This window comes from Aphelocoma coerulescens, chromosome 15 (assembly GCF_041296385.1).
Source record: "Aphelocoma coerulescens isolate FSJ_1873_10779 chromosome 15, UR_Acoe_1.0, whole genome shotgun sequence".
In the NCBI taxonomy this organism is placed as follows: domain Eukaryota; kingdom Metazoa; phylum Chordata; class Aves; order Passeriformes; family Corvidae; genus Aphelocoma; species Aphelocoma coerulescens.
In genome coordinates, this window is record NC_091029.1 from 3,346,838 (window position 1) to 3,370,342 (window position 23,505).

At 51.2% G+C, this 23,505-nt stretch overlaps 2 protein-coding genes and 1 long non-coding RNA gene across 3 annotated transcripts; 2 read left to right on the forward strand and 1 right to left on the reverse strand.

The window, feature by feature from the left end:
• The first annotated feature begins 182 nt into the window (after window positions 1-182).
• On the forward strand, window positions 183-3,976 carry PSMD9 (proteasome 26S subunit, non-ATPase 9). The gene is made up of 6 exons (XM_069030717.1): window positions 183-333; window positions 426-528; window positions 1,319-1,512; window positions 1,966-2,067; window positions 2,578-2,666; window positions 3,019-3,976. The coding sequence occupies exons 1-6, from the start codon at window positions 220-222 to the stop codon at window positions 3,044-3,046; spliced, it is 630 nt and encodes a 209-aa protein (XP_068886818.1). The 5' UTR covers window positions 183-219; the 3' UTR covers window positions 3,047-3,976.
• On the reverse strand, window positions 2,673-23,501 carry LOC138119152 (uncharacterized). The gene is made up of 3 exons (XR_011155401.1): window positions 23,267-23,501; window positions 6,432-6,591; window positions 2,673-2,968 (listed from the first exon to the last, which is right to left on the reverse strand). It is a non-coding gene; the product is annotated as an uncharacterized lncRNA (long non-coding RNA).
• On the forward strand, window positions 5,199-22,037 carry CFAP251 (cilia and flagella associated protein 251). Its single transcript, XM_069030718.1, has 22 exons — window positions 5,199-5,405; window positions 5,582-5,666; window positions 5,827-5,933; window positions 6,077-6,217; window positions 6,408-6,517; window positions 6,982-7,090; window positions 7,526-7,606; window positions 7,955-8,032; window positions 8,513-8,557; window positions 8,892-9,109; window positions 9,598-9,771; window positions 11,655-11,902; window positions 11,995-12,143; window positions 12,975-13,148; window positions 13,422-13,606; window positions 14,110-14,224; window positions 14,417-14,580; window positions 16,753-16,843; window positions 17,046-17,189; window positions 19,242-19,470; window positions 20,661-20,762; window positions 21,622-22,037. The coding sequence occupies exons 1-22, from the start codon at window positions 5,370-5,372 to the stop codon at window positions 21,744-21,746; spliced, it is 2,910 nt and encodes a 969-aa protein (XP_068886819.1). The 5' UTR covers window positions 5,199-5,369; the 3' UTR covers window positions 21,747-22,037.
• Window positions 23,502-23,505: the final 4 nt, after the last annotated feature.

The following is a 23,505-nucleotide window of genomic DNA, read 5'->3' on the forward strand; positions in this document are numbered from 1 at the left end:
GTGACGTTGCTGTGCCACGCCATGCCAGCGCCACAGCAGTGTGCCGCAGAGGCACCGACGCAGCTGTGCCACCCCGTTACTGCCACCGCTGCCGCCCCGCTGTCCGCCCCGGCACGGTCCCGCCGCCCCCCGGCGCTGGGCCCGCCCCTGCCCCGCCCGCGGCCGTGTCCGCCTCGGGCCCCGCCCCGCGCCCCTCCCGGCTCCCGTCCGGCCGCGGCCATGGCGGAGCCTGGCGGGGGCCGCCCCGTCACCGTCAGCGACGTCCAGCAGCTGGTGCGGCGCAAGGACGAGATCGAGGCGCAGATCAAGGCCTGCTACGAGCTGCTGGAGGGGGTCAGTGCCCGGGCAGGGCAGGGCCGGGCCGGGGAGCGCCGTGCGGGCCCGCGGGCCCGGCCCCCTCCCAACCGCCGCCTCTTCCCTCACAGCAAAAGGGCGTCGGGATGCACGAGCCGCTGGTGGACGCCGAGGGCTTCCCCCGAGCAGACATCGACCTGTACCAAGTGCGCACCGCCCGGCACAACATCATCTGTGAGCGGGGAACGGGAACCGGGCGGGGGGGCCCTTCCCGGGGCCGCGGGGCCGGGTCGCGCCCCCATCCCGCGGGATGAGCCAGCGAAACCGGGATGTGCGGGAGAAACCCGGCCTCTGCCCGGGGACAGGCACCGCGGAACAGCGGTGACGCCGCTTAAGCCTCTCAAACTCCCATCTCCTCGTTGTAATTCCTCAGAACCGGAGCCCAGGGCTGCGCTGAGCCGGTTTCCCAGTGGTTCTGCTCAGCGCTCGGAGCTGCCGCCTGGGCTGAGTCAGTAAAATGCCTTTGTCCGCGTGTTACTGCAGCGGCACTGAAATTCTACCTCTGCTGTGGAGCCATTTGGGATCTGCGAAACACAATAAAGCTTTGCTGTGCTGTTTGTGGAATAAAATTTGGGTAGGAAACAGCTCGGCATTTATTTCATCCCAGGCTTTCCCAGTGCCCTGACTTTCAGGATGGGTTTTTCTCTTCATACATAACAGCAGATGACTTAATGGAAAGAGGACTTGAGTTGCTCACTGAGTTCTAAGGGATCATGGGCCTCCCAGCCCTGCTGCCTTTACATGTTTACTAAAATTTGTAGGGTGGTTTTCTCTGTGTCTGACTTTTACTGATAAACATCTGCTGGGCTGGCACCAGGCCCCAGCAGATAGACCAGCAGAGGTTCTTGCTGAGATCAGAGACAGCCAGGACACTGCTCTGCATGGCTGCGGAGGGGAGCAGGTGCTGAGAGTCCTTTGGGGGAATCCTTTACAGCTTCCCATGCGCTCACGGTGTCACCCACAGGTTTGCAGAATGATCACAAGGCCCTGATGAAGCAGGTGGAGGAAGCTCTACACAAGCTGCACGCCCGGGAGAAGGAGAAACATGCCAAGGATGAGGCGGAGGCCTTGGCCGAGGCCATGAGCCAGAACCAGAGCCTGCCCCAGGCCTTTGCCAAAGTGAACGCCGTGACCCCGGGCTCTCCTGCCAGCGTCTCGGTATGTCAGGCACAGCTCGTGGGGAAGGCTTTGTCTGGAGCCAGACAGCTCATGGCTTCCTCTGTCTCTTGTTAGTAAGTGGGAATAAGTTGGGGGCTTGATTAGGGTGTCACCCCCTCTCTTTTGTCACACTGGGATGTGCTGTGAATGGGCTGGTCACAGTACAGGGATGAGATGGGTGTTCTCTGAGCTGTATCCTGGCACCACACAGCTCCTCCCACACCCCACTGACCATTCCAGCCTCAGGATTTCTCTTCCCATGAAACAGAACAGAGGAATGAACACTTACCTCTCCCTATGGCCTTTGAGAGGCTGTAGTGATGAGTGAGAGAAGTGTTGTAGCACATCTCTCTCCCTGTGGCTGGGTGAAGGGTGATGCTTCTGTGTTATTACCTGTGATATTACCTGTCTTTGGAGAATGCAGATGCTCATCTCTCTTCTATCTCTGTCCAGGGACTTCAAGTTGATGATGAGATTGTGGAGTTTGGATCTGTAAATGTAAACAACTTCCAAAACCTGCAGAACATCGCCACAGTGGTGCAGCACAGTGAGGGGGTGAGCTTATTTCTGCTGTGACTGCATTCTCTTGCCTGTCTCTGTTAGCCACAGCTTTTTCTATGGAACTTTGATCTCTGGAATCATCATTTCCATGTCAGAAACAGTGTCAGATTCAGTCTATGCTGTTGTAGCCTTGTTCTCTCACAGCACTGAGCTATTTGCTCATGAATGGAAGAGCTGAGGGGTGTGTGCTCTTTGCTGTGAGCATTACTGTTGTTTGTTCTCCCCAGGGACTCCCTGCAGCAGCATTGCTCTGCCAGCCTCATGGACTGGCCAGAGAAGCTGCCACAGCTTCTCTGTGGTTGATGGTGGAAGTGGGGGATCTCCTGGAGATGACTTCACACAAAACACTCCCTTCTTTCAGTTATAGTCACCAGAATGGGAATGGGCACTGCTGCAGAACAGCTCTTTTGGCTTAATGTTCTTCTGGTGTTTCAGCAAAAGAAGGAAGAGAGTTGACTTGGTGATGGAAAAGTGAATTTACTTTTTATTTTTCCTCTCTTTCAGAGACCCCTGAGTGTGACTGTGATCCGCAGTGGTAGGAGGGTGCACGTGGGGCTGACTCCGAAGCGCTGGGCTGGGAAGGGTCTCCTGGGGTGAGCTGCTGTTTTACTTGCTGGAAGGGAAGAGGCTTTCACCAGCTCAGGGCACGTTTCCTGAGCAGGGCCAGCCCTGGGCTGTGTCAATGCCCACTGTGACAGACCTCACTGGTGGGCACCAGGGAGCTGGAGGCTGCTGGTTCTGCACAGGGATAAGGGAATTGAGTTCCATCAAACTCAAAAAATTGAGTTCCATGAGCACAGGGAGAAAGGTTTCAGGGGCTGGTTTGTGTGGTAGAGGAAACCAGTGGAGAAGGGTTGTGCTGAGTCTGATCAATCCCATGTCAGATCTTCTGTGCCTGTTTGAGAAAGGACATTTAATATTTCCTTCTACTCTCTTCTTTTTCAGCTGCAATATCATTCCCTTACAAAGATGACCATGGCCTGGAGAACAATAAAACTGAAGCTTGTGCGTGCTTTCTGGACTCTAATCTGGTTTGAAAACTTCCCTATGTGTTGTTGCTGTGGCCTCTGGTGCCTGAAGGGTTCTGGCAGAGCAGGGCCTGCCTGCAGTTCAGAATTGCATTGGTTGTCAGGAGGAACCTGCAGAGCTGCAAGATGTGTCTTCTCATCTCTTCCACCTTGTATCAGTTTAGAATAAGGCTCTAGAAAGACCCAAACCTCACTTGATACAACCTCCAAAGAGCTTGAAATGCTCTTATTTGGTGATAACAGAACATTCCTTTTTTTCTCCCCCCTTTAAAACTCCTCACTGAATATCATGTAATATATGCTAAAAAGTCCTAGAGCACTTTTTGATGCCTGTCACAGTAGATGACAGACAAGAGATATGCAAGTTTGATACTTCATCTTCCCCACGTTGCCACAACTTTTAAAGTCACTGAACATACTGAAAGGATTTTTGGAATGCCCAGTTGTTTTAAGACAATGAGGTAAGGAATAGGGGTTATAATTCTACTTTTGGAACTTCTAGTAGTTTATGTAGTCATGGTAAAAGCACTCCTAATCTGGCTTCTCTCTCTTTTTTCTTTAAATTTTTAAAAAAATGTGTTTATTTGCAGTAGTTGATTTTGGGGTGTTTTCCTGGTTCCAGCCAGGATGGGGTTTACCTTTTTGTTCCTCCCATCCCCATCTCCATCCTGCTGCAGGAGCAGTGGGGGGAGTGGTGAGTGGCACATGGTCTGGGGTGTTTTTAGTGGGAACAGTAAATTGGGGAATACCATTCCTAAACCGCCTAAGGTGCATAAACTGAGGGGATTCTGGGAATGACTGGTTTGTTTGAAGCTTATTTCTAGTTGAACTTCAAAATAGTCTCCCAAAACAATAAAACTGAATATTGCCTCTCTCTGCTCTTGTAGTCATTATTTGGGGCAGCCTCTCCGGGTCAGGGAGATAATAGGAGCTGGTAACAAATCTCGTTTCCGCTCCCAGCAGGGTGTGAGGCTCTTTCTGGGCAGAAGGAAAAACAAAGTAAATTTAGAAATTGTTATTATTTGAGCTTAACAGCAAGGGTGAGGTTAACAGCTGGGAGCGTTTGGAGCTGATTATCTGCAGGGGTGAAGTGAGAGCTTGGAGTGATCCTTGGGAGTGGGTTTGCTGTGCAAGGGCCGTCCTGGCAGAGAGCTGGGGACCATGGGGGACTGGCAGGGGATGGGGGATGATTTTTCTCGCTTTGATTCCGCTTGTGCTGCTCAGGGAAGCCACTGGAGCAGAGCAGCCTACAACTCCTTGTGGGGGGCATCGGGTAAAGATCCTTAAGCCCCGGGCAGGGCGAGGGTTCGGTCCCAAATGGCTCCGGCCATGCCAAGAGGGGCTTTGTCGCAGCCATGAGCGGGATTTAGGTTTGGGCAGGGTCAAAGGCTGAATGTTCCCTCCTCCGGGAAGGAACGGAGCGGCGGGGGGGGTCAACGCTGCCTCTTTCTGGCAGCCGGTGGGGATGAGGAGGGTTCCCCCCCTCTCCCGGCGTTTCCCGGTTGCAGCCGGTGGCGCAGCCGGTGCTGCCGTTGCCTGGGAACGGCGGTCGCAGAGGCAGAGAGACGCGGGGATCGCTGTGTCGGTGAGCGGGGGGGGATCTCCGGGAGGGTCCCTCGGGACAGCAGGAGGCACCGAAGTCTGGAGAGGTTCCCAGGAGGGGTCTTGGGAACGGCCCCGTGTGAGCGCGGTGAGACCCGGCGACCGCGGCGGTTCCCAAGCGGCCGTTCCCGAGCTCCCGTCCCGCCTGCCGGGGCCCTGGGAGGGTTTTTCCCAGGGCCTCCTTCGCCTCCCGTGAAAGTTTTCTGTGCACAAGGTTTCGGTGTTGGCTCAAATGCAGACCCGTGAAGCCGGAGATGAACCAGCTGCCGCCCAGGAGCAACTCTGTGCTTACAGGGACTGTGGCAAAACCCCATCCAAAGGGAAATTTCCACGCCCAGAGCGGTGTGCGGGCAGACAAGGGAGGGAGCCTGCGCTCAGCTGGAATAACCGGGGCAGTGCTGGGCTTGCTTGTGCTCAGTGCGGGAGTGTTACTGGAGCTGAGAAGAGGCTCTGGGACCCATTTCCCAGCTTCACAGCTGCCCTTTCCTCCTGCTGTGCCCAATTCCAGGTCGTTGTGCAGCCAAATCTGGGAGAGTGTGTGTGTTTCAGAGCATCTCCACGCCCCAGCTCCCTAGGAGGGCAAAGGTGTGGATGGATGGTCCCTGTGAAGTCACGCTGGAGTAACCCACTGAGGGAAGAGCAGCACTAAGCAGCGAACCCAAGGAGATGTCCCAGGACAGACAGATGGCTCAGGAGACGGAGGTGAGGGCTGCACCACAGAAAGTCCTGTTTGAGACAGGGTCTGGGGCAGATCCTAGTGGAAACAGAGCCCCCAGGATCTGAGACATGCTGGGGTTCATTCCCAGTAGCCACAGGGCGGTCCCCATCCAGACCAGCCCAGGAGCCAGCATTCACCAAAACCTCTCTCCCTTTTCAAGGATCCCCTTGCTGCTGCCAGGGAGAAGGAAGGAGCACCAGAGGATACTGGAGAACCACCGATGTGTCCCCCATCATCTCCTTTAGGTATGGGGATCTCAGACACCCTGCCCAGTACCTGGGCTGGGAGCCAGGGCACCCTGGGGGAAGGCAGTGCTGGGACATCATGCCTGGAGGGTGCTGGACTCCCTGAACCAGCCTGAACCACTGTCTGAGTCCAAGGGAGCCATTTCCAGCCCTCTCTCAGGCTACAGGGAGCAGCACACACAGCATAAAGGCTTTGCCAGCTTGGTGTGGGCGGCCATGCCGGGGATGCTGTTCCGGAAGAAGAGGGACAGCAGCCTTCACCCCCTTGTGAGTACCAATGGGCACAGTGCCACCAGGATGGTCCACACTGCACCTGCCGTGCCTGCCCCGCTCTCTTCCACCACTCCACAGACCTCGTGTGCCTTTTTTGTCCTGCCTGCTGAGAGCCACGAGCTGCCTTTTCCCTGCAGAACCTGTCCTGGGTGTTTGGCTACAACAGCAGCCTGGCTGTGCACAGCCTGATTGACGGGGAGGACCAGGTGCTCCTGTACGTCTCCTCCCACACAGTGGTCATCCACGACATCCTGGGGAACAAGCAGTACCACCTGCAGGTCTGGCACACAGCCGAGCATCTCCCTCCTCCTCCCCTTCTCCTGAACCCCCTCCCTCCATATTTTTTTCTGGTGCCCTGTGCTTTGGGGGCACCTATAACCAAACCCAGAAGCAGCCCAAACAAAAGGTATGGATAAAACAGCCCCAGGTTTGCAGCCTGCAAGGCATTTTGCTGCTTCCCTCCCCCAGGGCCACACAAATGTCATCTCTTGCCTGTGTGTGAGTGAAGACAAACGCTGGGTTGCGACCGCCGACCGAGGGCCAGATGCTCTGATCATCGTGTGGGACTCCTACTCCGGGTAAGCTCCCAGGAACCTCCTCTTTGGAAACCCCCTGTGTCCAGTAAATCACTCAGGACTGATTCCAGCCTCATCTGAGAGTAAAATGAGAGAACACAGGGACAGACTAAAGAGCAGCAAAGGAACCAAAACCAAACCGAGGCCTTCATGATCCTCATATCACCCATACCCGTGAGACACTGAGATGGGGCTGAGCTCCCCCAGACTGAGTACATCACATCTTCATGATGTGATGGAGGTCCCTGGTGAGTTGTTTCCCAGTGCCATTTACTTAGGAGGAAGGGATGGAGGGGACATTGAGCACCACCAGCCTGTGGCAGCACCAGTGTTTGCAGCCTCCCTCCCTCCATCTCTCCTTCCACACAGACCAGGGTGGGTGGGTGGGTTGTGCCACAGACTTTGCCAAACGACTGCCTTGAACCCCCTGTGCTGCCAGGAGCACCCATGGGGTCTCTGCTCCGTAGGGTACCCGTGCGCACCATCTTCGAGAGTCATCCGGAGGACGGGGTCTGTGCCATTGCCATTTCCCAGGATGCCAAGTATTTGGTGACCATTAGTGCTGGTACTGTGCAGGTGAAGAGACTATCTCCTCTTCCTAGCTTAGCAGGATAGAGACCTGGAAGTTTTTCGCAGTGCAGCACAGGGGAGGTGGGAATTTGGATGGGGAGAGCAGGAGAGAGGGGAGTGGGTTTGCAGAGTGATGGTTTGTTTTTGCTGAGCCATTAGAAGATAGACCTGGATTTCATTAAAATGAATGCTGCAGAGTTGAGAAAATGGATCTTAATTTGTTATAAAAGCTTCTGACTTCATCACTTTCATCTAAGCAATTTCTAGCATTATTTCCTGAAATTAAGCTTTCTGCTGCCAGGCTGTGCTGGGTTTTACCCTGCTCCAGTCTTTTAGGCCACACCATCCCCTGCGGTGGGTGGGGAATGGGACTCACCTGGCCCCCCCAATCTCCCAGAAAGCCACAAGTGTTCCCTGGATTTTTCTTCCCTTCTCTTCTAGAAAGTTTGTGTTTGGAGATGGACTTTGCCCACAGAGAAACCCATGTGCAGCACAGAGCTGAAGCCTGAGTTTGGGTATCAGGTGAGTGACCATGGCTGAGGAGGGCAGAGGGGCTGGACCAGGCAGCCCCATCCTCACCTGCTCCCCCCTGTGCCCCCATGTCCCCATCCAGCATGGGGCTGCTGGTGGGTGCCAGCTGGGGATGGGAGGCAGGATCACACCCCATCCCTGGGGCACCCTGATGCAGCAGAGCATCCCAAGGGGTTATCCCCGTTCCTCTGATACCTGACAGGCACAGGGTGTCCTCTGTTTTCAGTTGAGTGCAGCTGGTGAGGTGGTTCTGGATAAAAGCAGTTGTTCTACATGGAAGAATAAGCAGAAAGCAGTTCTCAGCTTGGTGCTAATGTGAGTCTCACCTTTGAATTTCAGGATTATGTCATTTTTAACCCTCAGAATCCCCAGGAGTTTGTCAGCAACAGCAAAACCCAGGTGATATTTTACCTGTGGGTAAGTAGGGACATGGGAAGTCATGTTTTGGGTGCCAGGAAGGAGGTGATGGGGAAACTCTGGGGCCAGGTGTCTGTCCACAACTTGGGTCACACATTGTAGATCTGTCCCTGCCCTCGCCCCATCCCCCTACCCTGCTCCCTGCCCTTGCCAGATCCCAAAGTGGTCTGGGCAGAGTATCACCCTCCCTCCACTCCTACACTGGTGAGGCCCAGCTGCTGTGGCAGGGATGCTCTTCACCTCTACCACTCCTGCTTTCCCATGGGCCTTGTGCCATTCAGCAGCTTTTGGAAGAGAAGCAGGCGGAAGGAGAGGATGTTTCATGTTCTCTGGAAGATCTTGGAGCCTTTCTGCCCCAGGAGCCCTGCTCTGGTCACCACAGTGTGGGGCCAGTGCCCAAATGGTGGGGAGGGAACATGCTGGCACTGCAGAGCTTGATTCCAAAATCCTTGTCCTGGATGTTTTCTCTGCTTTCCCCAGGATGATGCAGGTTTGCAGTACAGGGCACCATTCCTGAGCAACCAGGTGAGCACAGCAGGGAGGGACCACAGCATGTTACCCTCTTGGCTTTCCTGCTGGCAGCAGCACTGTCCCTCTCCATCCCCTCAAGCAAAAACAGTGGTCATGTCCCCAGCTTGTCCCCCTTGGGCAGGGACAAGCCTGTTGGGTTGCCTGAGCTGAGGTCAAGCAGGGCTCTCTCTCCAAGGTGCCCCACTGCATTTTCTCCCGAGGCTCTTGTCCGCTTGTCCTGCTGTGGGGCAGGGAGGGAATGTCATGAGGACCAAGCAGAAACCTCTCTGCTGGAGGAGGGCAGAGCCAGCTCTGGGATGAAAACACGGCCTGGCTGCTGTCTCCACAGACCTTCAAGTGCCTGGTGGGACAGTTCAGCCAGTCAGTTTTCCATTTTAACAACGTCCAAGCTCTGACGGGCACCTCGGCCGGGAAGCTGGTGGTGTGGGACATGGATAATCCCCGCATTCTCCCCGAGGAACTGCCAGCCAAACCCCACGGAATAACAGCCACCAAAGTGGTGTCAATGCAGAAGGAGAGTCTTACTGTGCTCAAAGTGTTGGAGAGGTAACGGGGCAGCCCTTTTCCGTAGCTGTAGTCCTTGGGTACCTCAGCTGTAGTAGTGGCAGAAATAATGTTGGAGTTTTAAGTCACTTCGCAGCATGGTCACTCATGCAGGAACGTGCTGCTGGTTTATGAGTAATTTTACAGCAATGGATTTGGCTGGGGGTGGAAATAAGGTTGAAAAGTCGTGGTGATGAGATGCCAGCTCTGCTGGGGTAGCTCAGACAGTGGCTCAGCCTCCTGGCCGCTACCGGCAGAGGGAGCAGACAGCCACCAAACGCCGCCACAGCCTCGGAGACACGGCAGGGTCACAGCAGAGCTGCTGGCTTCTGCAAAGCCCCGGCTTTCTCCTGAACATCTGTGCAGGGCTCTGCTCATCTGCTTGTTCAGAGAAGTGGGGAAGAGATTTGCTTCCGCCTAAGGATGCCCTTCAAGAAATATCTGGGAGTTGTCAGTCAGTGTGTTGGTTAAGAACTTCCCCTTCCTTGCAGCTGTGTAGTCACAGGTGATGTGAAAGGGCAGGTTAAATTCTATGATGGACAGCTGCGGCTCCTCACCATCTACAGCCATGACAAAGTGGGTCCCATCCAGTCCATCTCGTTCTCCACAATCCTTCGTGATCCTCCTGGTGCCTGCCCAGACAGTAGCAAGCCCTTTCTCACCAGGTGAGTGTCTCTTTACAAACCCAGCTCTTCTGTGTTTGCCTTGCAGCTCAAAACTGGGGAGGAGATCAGTGAGAGCTGTTCCATGAGCTTCTGCCTGGTCTGGAGCAGGTTTCAACCCTGTGCTCAGGCTTCTGGGCAGGACAGGGAGGGAGTGTAGGTGGGCTCCAGCACATCCCAGATTCTGAGCTTGAGGTGATGCCTTGGCGCAGACATGGCGTTAGTGCAGGCACGGCGATGATCAGCTTCTCTGTCACGTACCCGGCACACCAGGCAGTGCTAATGCTGAGCCTCCAGCTCTCACTGGGCCCCTTAATCCCCCCCCCAAGCCCCTCCCAGGGATGGCTATATCCAGTTGGATTTTATCATGGCTTGGCAAGCTAACTGGGGCCATGGTGCCAGTGCAGGGCTGTACCACACTGACAGGTCACCAGCCCCTCTCTGTCCCTCTGCGTGACGTAGCTGTGCCTGTGAGGATTTATAGGGAGTCTGCAGGCCAGATGAAGCTGTTGTGTGTCTCCATCCAGCCTGCAAACCATATGTCTGTCACTCCTGTTACGGCTTTCCTGGCAACGTCTGTTCTTAGCCACACGTGTTTTCCAATGAGCCATGTGGGACAGATTCTTTTCCAGCCTGGAGCAGTGTCCTGGAGGATGGTTTGGTTTCCCTCTTGGTCTCTGTTGTCTCATGCCTCTTCCTGGGTCGCTGCTGTAGCTCCTGCCACTTGTAGCTGTTCTGGGCAGCACAAAAGGCAGAAAACCAAAGGGGAGGGCCTGAGCTCATCCCAAAGGCTGGTGGGATTAGGAATGGCTGGAGAGCTCAGCTAAGGCACGCAAGAGGTGCAGTCCATCAGTGCCTGGCCCAGATGTGCATAAACTGGTGGCCGTGATGGAACAGCTGGCAAAGAAGCTGTGCTTCCCCACTTGTGTCTGTCTGTGCAGCTCCTAGACTCAGCCTGGAGAAGGCTCCAAGGAGACCTTATAGCACCTTCCAGTGCCTCAAGGGCTCCAAAACAGCTGGAGAGGGACTTTGGACAAGGGTATGGAGTGAGAGGACAAGGGGAGAACGGCTTAAAATTGACAGGGCAGGGTTAGATGGAATATAGGAAGAAATTCCTCACTGTGAGAATGGTGATGTCCTGGCACAGGTTGCTCAGAAAAGCTGTGGATGCCCCATGCCTGGAATTGATCAAGGCCAGGTTGGACAGGGCTTGGAATAACCTGGTCTAGTGGAAGGTGTTGAAACAAGATGACCTTTAAGGTTCCTTTCTACTCAAACCAGTCTGGGATTTCTGTGTGATCCTCTCTTGTCCCTTTTCCTGGGTCCAGACTCTCTATCAGGCAGACTGAAACTATACACGTTTGTGCTGTAATGTGAATAATTACCCAGCTGTCCACTTCACACATCACCAGTCACACAGTGAAACCTCTCTGCCTGCTGGTCAGCGTGGCTGAGTGAACAGACAGGGACTGAAACTGCCCTCCAACTTTGGCCATGGCAGCGCGGTCAATGTGGAGCCACTGACAATGGTGGTGTGGAGACACGTGAAAAGCCCATTCAGAGTATCTCCAATTGCTCATTTGTCTATCTCACACACCAGTGACTTGCAAATTGCAGGAGCTCCCCAGATGTCATTCATCTTCTGGCTTGCCCAGCCAAGTAGAAAATGGAACTGACTCCAGTGTCTTCCCATGGCCATTTCCCAGGTCATGAATACAAAGTGCCACTTGCCTTCCAGGTCAAGGAACGTTTGCATATTGTGTATCACAAAATATAAGTGATTGTCCAACTAACTTGCCAAAAAGAGACTGATGTGTAATATAGCTTGGAGGGACATGAACCAGTTGGTCTGATTCATCGAATTCTGTTTCTCTCACACTAAACAGGAACTTTATCCTTTCAACCTCTGATGCAACCATGTTCCATGTTGCAACAGACAGCACAAACTTTGAAAGAATCATGAAAGAGGCGAAGAAAGCTGTGAATGCCATTGTCTGCCACCCGCAGGAGCCACTAGTGGCTGCGGGGAGTCACTGTGGGCTGCTGAAGGTGTGGGACTACAAGGAGACCCAGTACCTCGTTAGCAGGATATTCACTGAGGCTGGCATCCAGTGCTTATCTTATGACCCTGAAGGTATCGCAGCCCTGTGACCTCCTCACGTGCCAAGCACTGGCTTTCCTCTGAGGAGTGATGGTGTCGTGAGACGTTTCTGGTCTGCTTTCCAGGTTATTTGCTGGCTGCTGGTTTTACTGATGGAAGCGTTTACATCCTTGATGCAATTTCCCTTCAGTCCATCTGCGAAAAATTCCAGTTCTCGCAAGGTCCTGTGACTCACATCAGCTTCTCTTATGATTCCAAGTACCTCGCAACTGCTGTAAGCTTGTTTTTTCCGCTCGGTGATTTACATGCGCTGTTCCTGGGGCAGCTTTGGGAGGGACTGGGAACTGCCGGCCATCCTGCGAGGCACAGAGTGAGCAGGGCAGAGGGCTGTCCCTCCCCTGGGGCTTGGTGACTCTGAAATGCAGAGTGAGCAAGGCAGAGAGCTGTTCCTCCCCTGGGGCTTCCTGACTCCGAACTGCTTTTCCTGGCTTGAAGAGTCACTCTGTGAAAACGTCACCAGTCACAGTGGCTCCGCAGACCCGCTGCTGGCAGCGCCCCGTTCCTAACTTTAGTGACAAATCCTAGCTCTGCATCCATCTGTAGAAAGGGCTGGAGCAGGGATTTCCTTCTGGCTGGTGCTCTGCGAGAGGGCTGCTCCCTCCATCCCATGTCTCGATATAGAAGTGTAGAGGCAGCGTTGAAGCAGTTTGACTCAGAGGTTGTAGCAACTGGTGCTGATCTCTACAAAGAAAAAAGATTCCCCTTCCCTGCACATGTGCCAGAGCACAGCAGTGGGAAGCATCTTCCTTGTGATTTCTAGGGAATCAAAGAAATTCATTTACTGCCCTTTTTCTACATGAGCATGGCAGGGAATGGCTCAGATGCTCCCGCCAGGTTGAGGATTTCTGTGGTGCTCTCTTGAGAGCAGCTGCCCAAATGGGTCCAGCCCAGTGCTTTATCCTGGCTGTGACTCCAAACATCCTGGTGGGACTCCAGAACAGAAAGGGCCAGGCTAAGCCTAGAGGGGACACACCAAGTAACCCACTGCCAGCCAGGGGATGTGTGCGGGGATCGTGGCTCATTGACCTTTGTGCTGTTGTTGCAGGATGAGAATCATTCAGTGACTGTTTACAAGAGAGTCCTGCAGAATGGGAGCAGATGCTGGGAACACCTGGCAGGGCTGGACTCCCACTACAAACCCATCCGGAGCATCCTCTTTGGGGTCCACTCGGACAGCAACGAGCCCAGGCTCCTGAGCCTCGGGGAGGACCGGCAGCTGGTGGGTTGATGTGAAAGTTTAAAGGACAGAGATGATTTGTGGTTAAAGGGGTGGGGCTGGACAAGGCCATCAGAGGAGACTCCATGTTTGGTTCCTTGGCTCCCAACTCTCTCCTCACCAGTTCCATTGCTGGGGGTTGTTTCTCAGACTGGTCTTGGCACTGAGGCTCTCCTATTGTAGCTTCTCCGGGAGATGCAAACCCAGTGATTCCACAAGGTCAAGGGTGCTGGCAGACCACAGGGGAGTTGCTGAGTTTCCTTGTCTTTCCTCCAGGTTGAATATGACCTGAACAGCAGCATCAAGGACCACTTGGTGGTCACACACAGGGACAGGCTGGAGCAGGCTGCAGTGCCCCTGTGCTTGGCCTGGTACCCACAGCTCAGCACCGAGTCCTTTTTCCTCACTGCCAACAGCTGCTACAAAATGAAGCTCTACAATGTGACAACCAAAATGTGCAGGTAGAGGATTGATTCAGGCCTGCCATTGCCTGGGAACCTCCTCCTGATCCTTGGTCTAATGACCACCATACTCCCACCCATGAGCATGGGATTGTCCATCTGTGATGCAGATCTTGGGAAGGCTCTAGTAAATCTAGAGCCTTCAGGTCACTCCATTCTTATGCCCATTCTGCTGTTCACTGATGTGTCACTTAGCAAGGTTGTGGCTGCAGCTGGGTCTTGGTCTGCTCAGCATGTTGGACTTCAGATGCAGCAGTTAGACATCAGATAAAGAGACAGGAGTTCACATGAGCAAAGCATAATAATCCCTGAGCACTAAATTAATTTCTGAGCCCCAGTGTAGTTCCTTATAGCCAGGGACCCTGTCCTATCCTGTTCTCTCAGCCTCAGCACAAAGCCTCTGCACACCTCCCATAGCTACCCATCCTCCCACACAACAGCTGTTCAGAGAGGAAAAATGTTTTGGGTGGCCTAGAGTGGATAAATATGTTGTTTGCCTTTAGAAAGACCGTTTTGGGACCAACCTATGGCTCCCCCTTGGAGAAGATACAAATCCTCCCTAGGACAAGCTCTGCGGACCCCCAGCAACACTACCTGGTATACATTACAAAGGACAAGGTATGGAGCCCCAGCTGCCCAGATGTACAAGAGCCCCCACTTGCAGAGCTGGTGGTCCCTTGGGAATTTCACTGGCGATGAAACCACATGTAGGCTGGTCCTGCCTGAGAGCTGAGAGAACTCCTGGGGAAGAGGATGTGGCATTGCCCCAATGGGACCCCCAGCCCTCCCAAACTCCCTCTTCCCTTCCAGGTGGGCTTGCAGATTCTGCCTGTCGATGGCAACCCCCACAAGTCCTCAGCCTTCATTTGCCACCCAGACGGTGCCTCTGACTTTGCCACCTCCCATGACGGGCGTTACATCTTTACAGCCGGGGGGAAGGAGCGCACTTTTATGAAATGGAAGGTCAACCTACCGTGAGTTATGGCAGGAAAGGGAAAGGAATCTTGTTACTGCTTTCCACAGCTGCTTGGCCAACCCATTGGGCCCCAAGCAGTTCTGTGGGGTGGCAGCTGAAACAGGAGGGGAACGGTCTGGGAAATGGTGCCCAAATGGTAAGAAGTTGGGCAGAGGATTTTGTGGCCCCTGTGGCCTGGCCAGCATGATGGGAGATTGTCAGGGCTAGGCAAGGACCAGAAGAGCAGCACTGGCTGCTGCAGGAGGAGCACACAGGGCAGCTGCTGATACAAAACTGTCTGCTCTCCAAATGGGATAGGAATTTGCTGGGAAATCCCCCCTGCATTTGAAGACTGGATTTAGGACAAGCCACCTTAATCCTATAACGCTTTGCTTACATGAATAAATGGCCTGCAGTAAATGGGGTGGCTGGAAGAGTGGAGGCTGCTTTAACAAAGGAGGATCTCCAGGCTCTGGCCCAGAGCATCAGCGATGAATCCTGCCAGATTTCTTACGCCGTCCTCTGCAGGTTTCCCTCTGCCAGATCCCTTGGGCAGTGGTGCCAGATGTGCTCCCACGTGGCAGGGGGGTAACACAGCAAAGATAGATATATAGATATACTGGTTTCTTGGCACATCGAGGACCAAAGCTGCTTGTTGGAATACGTTTGTGGGGCAGAGGCTCTTCCCTCACGGCTGCAGGTGCCCGGTAGGTACATTTGTACATAGAGAGGGAGCAAGGCAGCTGTGAATGGCATGAAGGCTTCCAGCCCAGCATGGAACCACTTCACACTTCAGGGACTGGGAAGGGAGCTTAGTCCATGGCAGAGTTAGGATAGTGTGGCATGGTCTCCCTCACACTGTGTTGGTTTGGTTTTCTCTTTTTCAAATCCTGTGCAACACCCTCCTAGCACAGAGCACTCTGTCTCCTGGTTTCTGGGAAATAACTCCATGGGAGCTGGCTTTTAGCCCTTGCTCCTATGTTTGCCTTTTGGTGTGCACCTGGGAAACATAGCTGCCCCTCACCTTCCTAGGACCAAGATTTTGTGGTTAAGACCCCGCTGGTCCTGCAAGGAACACATTTTGCAGGTACCATTGGCTCTGAGGAAAGCCCAAGGGGTGCCAAGCCAGCTCACCTTCATGTGCCAGAACAAAGGAAACCTGGGTGGGAAAGCAACGGGTTTATTTATTTTCTTTTCCACTTTGTGTGGCTTAAACAGTCGGGGGTCAGGATAAGCGACATTTTAAGGAAGGCAATAGAATATAAATGATCCTTCTTTATAATGGTTGGCCAGAGTCCAGGCAACATTGAATTTCTATGTAATTTGTTTTTGGAGCGAAGTTCTTGATGAGCTAATTATCATTTTATTGCTGCTTCTGGCATCTTGTGCATCTCCACTGTGTTTAATACCCAAATAACTTAATTATGAAAAAAGCATGAAGCTTGCAAAAAAACCCCAGTGGAAGCAGCACTACAGAGGTGTGTGTGAAAGCTGCAGCCTTGCTGCCAGACGTGGGGTATTATGTGGCAGTGCTATGCCATGATTGCACTGCCAGGCTTGGTTTCTTATTATATCTGCACAAGCCAAAGGGATTCTTTTGGCTCCAACTGCCTATGAAATTGAAACAAAGAGGTGGCTACTCAGGCGCTTTCAGTTTAATGCAAACTGCACCTGTGACTCTGTTGCCCGCCACGGCAGAGGAAGTCGGGTAATGGATTGCACTGAGTTATTGGGGAAAAATGTGTTAGATCAAGGAACAGGGAGTTGTGTGGTTTATTGCAAACACCAAGTCCCAGCCTTCTCTGCATGTTCAAAATGCTGATCTAGCTAATTCATCTCTCTCAATGTCTCTATAAGGAAGCAGAAAAGCCAAATGCCAGACACCAAGTTCAAGTCCATGGAAAAGCTCCTGGCTCCCAGCCCTGTACTCATTCCACTCAACAAGAGGACCATTCAGTAATAATTAATTCCCACACTGTGCTATTGTATGTAAAACCTGGGTATGAAATATGCTGTAGAAGTGCAGCTGATGATAAAACAGCACAGGGTTCAAGGCAGTGCTTTTCTTTCCTGAATTCTCAGGCCAAGGGATTTTATTTATTGGAAGTGTCTGTGAACAACTAGAAAGGGAACCGTGAAGGCTCTCCTCACATGAACCCTTCCTGTACCTTCTTTTCTCCACTTCTGCCAGTGCCTTGGACGCTGCTGCTTTCCTGGGTGGGGACGACTTGATCCCATTCTACGACCTCCTGAATGGTGGCAGAGAAGGGGAATTCTTCAGGGTAATTATGCTCACCGTGAACGCTGTCTGGCCACATCTGGCTGGAGTTTAATTTATACAGGCCTGACATTTCTTTATGTTTTGTCCAACTCGCCTTTAACAGCAATCTCATTGATATGCCTGTTAGTAAACCCTAAAAGGAGCCTTATCTTCCGTGCCTGTTGGTAACTGAAATTTGCAGTGTTTGTTTGAATCCCTGGCAGGAACTGGAGGACTATTTTTACTACGTACAGCTGTGCAGCCAAGGTATCGATACAATGGAGAAGAGACAGGTGTCAACACATATTCCCTTGGAGGAAATTCCTTCTGTAATGAGAGCAATAGGATTTTATCCATCAGAGGAAGAGGTTGGTCAGCTGTTTTCACTGTTGTTTTTAAAAGAAGAAAGAGCAAGACTGACTGCACCTCCCAAGTGTTCTAAGGGCCAGATTCTGACCATTGCTGTGCTGGATGGCTCTAGAATGTATTTATTGGCTTTCAGTGTATTTTATCTGATCTGCATAAATATAGTAGTAGTCAGAATCTGGCAGCAAATTCCTCAAAATTTTCCTTGCTAGCAAGTTGGGCAACTGCAGGAAAGGCTGAACAAACCTGGAGCCTGACAGCTCATAGTTGTTCAACAGGGCAACCTCAGGGTCAAAATTCTACAGCAGAGAGAACTGATTTAATAAGGGTGCTGCTTCTTCCCCTTTGTGTGGCTGTTTCTCCAAGGCAGTTTGTATGTATACAAACCTCATTTATAATGTGTAACCTGGCATGACTGAATCTGAAGCAAGGAGATTTGAATAACGGCCTCTGAGCACCAGCTCCAGCCTGTCACCGCAGGAGGGGTTCTCCCAAGGGCAGCAGTGCTGCCTCGGTCTTTCTGTAGGGGAGGCTGTGTTCATCTCTGCCATGGCACAGGAACCCACAGGCTGCTGAGGCAGTGCTGTGAGTTTGTGCCATCCCATCTATCCAAGGATGCTCCGCCGTGAGAGCCAGATGGAAGGCAGGACCTTTGCCACAGCTGCCACCAAACTGACTCCCTTTGGAGCCCCCACAACCAGCAAATGTTTGTCTGAGCTGGGGCTGCTTTGCCCCGGTGTCAAGTTTGAGGTGTTACCTCCTCATATTGTGTTAGATCTTTTCCTTGGGTTATTGCATTTTTGCATCTTGGGGACCCAGAGAACATATTCCCTTGGGAAATGTCTCTGGAAGAATAACTGATAATGTCCCAAACTTCCCCAAATTAAAATATAAACAGCATTTCAGGCATGGAAACAGAGGTGCTGAGCTGTTGTGAAACCAGGCAACCTAAAATCAGTAATAAAGCCAGAGAGAAGGTTCATCTCTCTCTCTCTCTCTCGTGTTTTAATAAAAGAAAAGCAGGAGGGAGAAAAGGCAGCTTGGGCTGACTAGCAAAGCTTTTGGGAATTGGTGTTTTTCTTTTGTAGTTCAGTGGGGTTGATATAAAACCTAATCCCAGATCAGCCAGAGCCGAGTGAAAATGACATTCACTACAGGAAAAATATAAGGCTGAGATTTCCCTCTTCCCCAGGCTTCATTCAGTGGAAAAACTTGTGACACCGGGACAAAGGCCCATGGCTGAATGCAAAGTCCTCCCTGGGGAGATCTTGCATCAGCTTCCCTTCCCGGGGAGCAGCACGCTTGGTACGTGTTGGCACGGGGAATTCTCCCGGCGTTTCTCTGCTGCCCGTGTATCTCTGAAGGGGCTGAGAGTACAATGAAGGCATGGAGCAGATGCTGCCTTTTGGACACACATCTGCACAGCTGCCAATTGGACTGACTCACAGCACCAGACTTCAGGAAAACCACTGGTATCCAGCACAGCCAGTGCTTGCCTGTTTGTCTGAGAGGAGAGTAAGTGATCCAGCAGTGCAGGGTATCAGCCCCACTGAGCACATTTCAGATTTGGCTTGTGCAGCACCAGAACCACCCCAGACACAGGTCAGAGCAGGGGAAGATAAGATTTCTAATGCCAGCCAGGGTGTGCAGCCTGGTTCTGTCGGGACCCTCATGTGTGTGCTCCAAGAGCAAGGATGGTGTGTTTACTGGTTTGTGGTTTGCCTGCCCACTGTCCCAGAGCAGAGACACAGCTGTGCTAAAGGTGCCGGTAACAGCTGCAGGGTCACTGAGTGCCTGTCACAAGAGAGGAAATCCAAAATGACTGTGTATGTGTAACCCCCATTTTAACTCACTACTGTCCTGTCAGCAGGTGTGGAACTGTTTGCCGTGCCCACCCTCAGCTGCTGAGTGCAGCTTCCTACTGGGATGTGGTCATGGTACCCATGGCACCAACACATGCACGGTTAGGGGACGTTGGCATTCACGGGATCGGAAACTGGCCCAATGCTCTTCAAAATAAAACATGTAACAATCTGCCTTGTCTTGATCTTTAGATTGAAGAAATGATAAATGAGGTAAAATTCAGCAAGTATGCGGATACTGGAGAACAAGTGATGAAAATCAATTTAGGGGATTTTATCAAACTTTACATAAATCATCGACCTGCACTTGGCTTGTCAATGAAAACCATACAACGAGCATTTCAGGTTCTTGGTTATGATAACGAGAAGGGAGACAAAATTATTGACACAGAAGACTTCCTGTCACTGCTTCAGTGCAGAGGTGAGTTATTTTGTTTCTAATATCAGTTTTATGCTTGCTAGTTCTGCCTGCAATTTCAGAACTTTTTTACTGTAGCAAGAAATTATTATGGAACGATAGCCTGGTAACCAGGGCAGGCGTGAGGACCCATCTGCCTTAAGATTTTAAATTGAATAATCACATGTCTTGTCCCAGCTGTGCTGCTTTTACTGCTCTGGAAATCTCTCCTGGCCTGAGGTATCTTGGCTGTTAAATGATAAGTATGGATCTTGGCAAAATGTATCCTTCTCCCAGTGTGCCCTTATCTGAATTGCTGTTCTCTCTTCCAGTCACACAGGCTCTGGAAAAGTAGTATAAAATTGATAAAAGGGAGACAAGAAAGGAAGGATGAAATTGGTCCTGGGCTGAATCTGTGTGAAAGACTGGATGGTTTAGTTGAGCTGAATCAGGGAGAACACCGTAAACATGGGTGTTCATATGCTTGTGCCAGTGCCATAGAGTGTTAATAACAAACTTCTGTTGTCTTACTTCTGGTGTAAAAGCACTGCTGAGCATTAAAACAGGTAAAGGGAAATGCTGGTTTACTGATGTACTTGTCAGTACATCACCTGGCAAGACTCCTTGCCACAAAGATCCTTGGAAACCAAGGATTCAACCAGTGTGAGAAAGGTTAGCTATTTATACAGATGGTGTGAACATCCATAAATAGGTACATCAGATAGAACAGTTTCATAACAGATCTATAACCTCATGCTCCAGGGCATGAGCCAACCACTAACTGGGAACAAGTGCTATGTCCATGTTATTTCAAGATACTAAATCAAGACTTTTCTCCACCTTCCTCTTTCTCGCCTGCATGAAAATGGCTACATGGACTGTGGTCTGTGCCAGGAATTCTCCAGTGGGAATATAAGCTCAAGCCCCTGCAACTGCAATGTATCTTAAAGAGCTGTCTGCATCAGAATTTCTCCCTTTGACTGATATTTTTTCCCAAAATGCCATAGGGAAGAGCAATTTTCCTTAGGATCAACATTTTCCTGCATTGGGATCACGTGTTTCGGCTGGCAATGTATGTATCTCTATCTCAGAGAAGCCAGATCCTCCTTTGAACTGTCCTGTTTAATTCATGCACTTTGTAATTTGAGTTGCTTTTGAGTTTTTGTGCTCTCAACCCCATAACCCACGGGCTGGGGTTGCTCTGTTGTGTACAGGGGAGCAGATGACAGAGGACGAGCTGGCCGAATGTCTGATCACTTTGCTGGGCAGGAGACACAGGAAAGGAGGATCTGAACTGGACACCTGTGATCCCACAGGTATGGGATTAGCATTCCACACTGCACAGAAGCAGGGTTGTTTCAACTCCCAGATGGAATAATTTAAATTTCAAACCCATTTACCCTGTTAGGCCAAGAGCTGTCAAAACTGCTCAGATGGGATTGCAAAAATAGTCACAGAGCTACAGACTGTCCTTCATCCATGCAGCAATTACATGGGTGTATCTAAAAATAAATGGACAATGAACTATAACTGGGGCCTGACAAGATTACATTGCTGTTTATCTGCTGGCTGGAACTGAAATTAGAAACACACAGGGAAATCCCAGTGCTGATTTTACCCAGGACGCAGTGCCCATTGTAACAGAGCTGTTGGTAACGACCGCATTTGTCTGCAATTTATGTCCCAGTCTACACCAGTCTGGAACAGCAAATTATAGCATTGATTTGAGCCAAGCGGCTGTATTTAATTGCCCATTGTAACTGGAACTGCATTTTTGTACAGTTCATGTCCCAGTCCCCACCAGTTTGGAAAAGCATCTGTTTAGGGTCACTGGCAATGGGCCGCATGCAGCAAAGGTGCCGCTCCCGAAGGGAACTGCCTGGTGCTGCAAAGCAACTTGGAAATCCCTGGATCCCTCAGGATCCTAAATCACATCAAATCGACCAAGTGTAAAAGTTGTCCCGTGACTCCTCTGAGGCAGGGACCTGCTGCAAGGTGAGACACACAGGTTTAATCCCTGATATAAAGTATCGAGCTAGTAAACCATCACTTTGTCATGATCCCTTCGTACATCTTTAAAAACATTTCATTCACTTCTTGCTGCTTATAAATTTTACTGGAAAGCCGTTTTTACATTGCTTCTCTGTGTCTTGTGTTGTTGTTACTGCTCTCCAGGTGCAGCAGCTTTGACTGAAGAAATTCCAGCAGAAATCACAACAGAGGTATTTGTTGCAGACATTCTTAGCTTACCTATTGCTAAACCAGAGAAAAAGAACAGAAGGAAAGAGAACAATCTTTGATCTACAGAGACTCAGAATCATAGCGACCACAAGATTTTCTGTCTGTTCCTACTTTCCAGGATCCTCTCCTCAAATATCTGCAAAATTTATGGCTTGTGTTTATTATAAAGTAAAGGTCACATAGTTGCATTTCAGTCAAACTCTAGAATAAGTCCCCAGTTTGGCACACGCCACAAACCTGTAATTTCATGCCTATCTAGGGAAACACCGGGGTGGCTGGAAAGAATGAAGCAGGTGGCCACTCCAACCTTGGCTGGAACCTTCCTAGAAGTCATTTCAGGTGGGTTTATGTCAGATACAGTCTATTTTCATTATGTTAAGACAGTATTCATTTGTGAAACCTGACAGCAAAAGAGCAATGTAAGAGTACTGTATTGATTAAATACATTGATAAATGCTTTGACAGGTTAGAATGGATTTGTAACTACAAATCCAATGGACCTCGGTAAAGAAAGCAATGCTGTGGTGTGCATTACAACCACGCTTCTCTTTTGGCCTTTAAACTGACTTTTTCTTTCTGAAAGTAGTAATTCCAATTAGCAGTGTAATACCAACGGGACGGCATCGCACTGTGTGTGTATAAACAGCATAATGAGACTGATACAAGTTGCCTTAGAAAGATCAGTGAAGTGCTGTTGAACAGCTTCCTTCTTTACATCATCCTCGGCATCAATTTGAATAATAATGTAGGCCCTTAAGAAGCGTTCCTTTCAGAAGCAATGTTTTTTAAACAGAGATCGCTGTTGTGTACTCAGAGCATCTGTGATTGTACAATTAGCACGAGCAGCAAGGTGTGCATTAGGGAGAAGTTAATGAAGGAGTCCAGCAGTACCACACCAGAGCTCGCAGGTCTGTGACAAATTTCCTGCAGAGCATCACCTCCCATGTAACTCATTTACCCTTTATGTTCATGTACTTCCATGGATCGCTGTCGGAGCTGAGCCTCCACTGCTCAAAAGCAGCCCAATTCCATGGATATTACTGGAATTATTTAAAGCAGATGAGAAACGTTATAACCACTGGGGGGAAAAAAGTCAAACCCTGCTAATTATGGATTATGCTTCCTGTTAAACAGGAGACTACATTGCCCATCCCTGTGTTCAAGGTCTGTCCCAGCAACTGGTGCAAAGGTGGCATGGGTCTCTGTCGCCGCCCTGCACAAAAATACGTATTTTCTCTATATGTAAAGTGCTTTGAGGTTTTTAAAAGCCCTGGATTTTAGGACTGGAGTTTGCTTTGTGGTAAAGTGTAACTGTGCTCTTGATGCTGCTCGACTGCATTGGTTTATCACAGAATCACGAGAATCAATTTGGTTGGAAAAAAGCTCTGGGATCATCGAGTCCAACCCTTGACCGGTCAGCACGTTCTCAACTCGACCACACTAGATCTCACTAAGTGCCACATCCAGTCGTTCCCTGAAGGGGAGGTGATTCCACCACCTCCCTGGGCAGCTCTTGACAGCCCTTTAGAGTTGAGGCGAGCTGAAATCGGACAAACTTTTTAGTTCTGGGGTAACTTACGGCCTGAGCTTGGTGGAAGTGGGGAAAGAAGGTTGTCTTGTGCTCGCTCCAGCGAACACTCGAGGAAAAACAGCGCCGGGAACTCTGGAAGCCCCCGCGCGCGCGGGGCCGGCGGCCGCCTCCGGACTCTCCGCCGCGCGGGCTCCTTCCCGCCCGGCACCTCCTCCGCAGGTCCCCGCCGAGGGCGGCTCGCTGTCCCCGCGGTTCCGCGGTGTCCCCTTAGCCCCGAGAGCCGCCCG

What these genes read in the sequence shown, in the direction of transcription:
- PSMD9 (XM_069030717.1), top strand. Translation starts at nt 220, where the DNA reads ATGGCGGAGCCTGGCGGGGGCCGCCCCGTCACCGTCAGCGACGTCCAG. An exon ending in GCTACGAGCTGCTGGAGGGG is followed by an intron (nt 334 to 425) that starts GTCAGTGCCCGG and finishes CTTCCCTCACAG; the next exon opens with CAAAAGGGCGTCGGGATGCA. An exon ending in CGCCCGGCACAACATCATCT is followed by an intron (nt 529 to 1,318) that starts GTGAGCGGGGAA and finishes TGTCACCCACAG; the next exon opens with GTTTGCAGAATGATCACAAG.
- CFAP251 (XM_069030718.1), top strand. Translation starts at nt 5,370, where the DNA reads ATGTCCCAGGACAGACAGATGGCTCAGGAGACGGAG. An exon ending in CCAAGTACCTCGCAACTGCT is followed by an intron (nt 12,144 to 12,974) that starts GTAAGCTTGTTT and finishes CTGTTGTTGCAG; the next exon opens with GATGAGAATCATTCAGTGAC. An exon ending in GTCACTGCTTCAGTGCAGAG is followed by an intron (nt 19,471 to 20,660) that starts GTGAGTTATTTT and finishes TGTTGTGTACAG; the next exon opens with GGGAGCAGATGACAGAGGAC.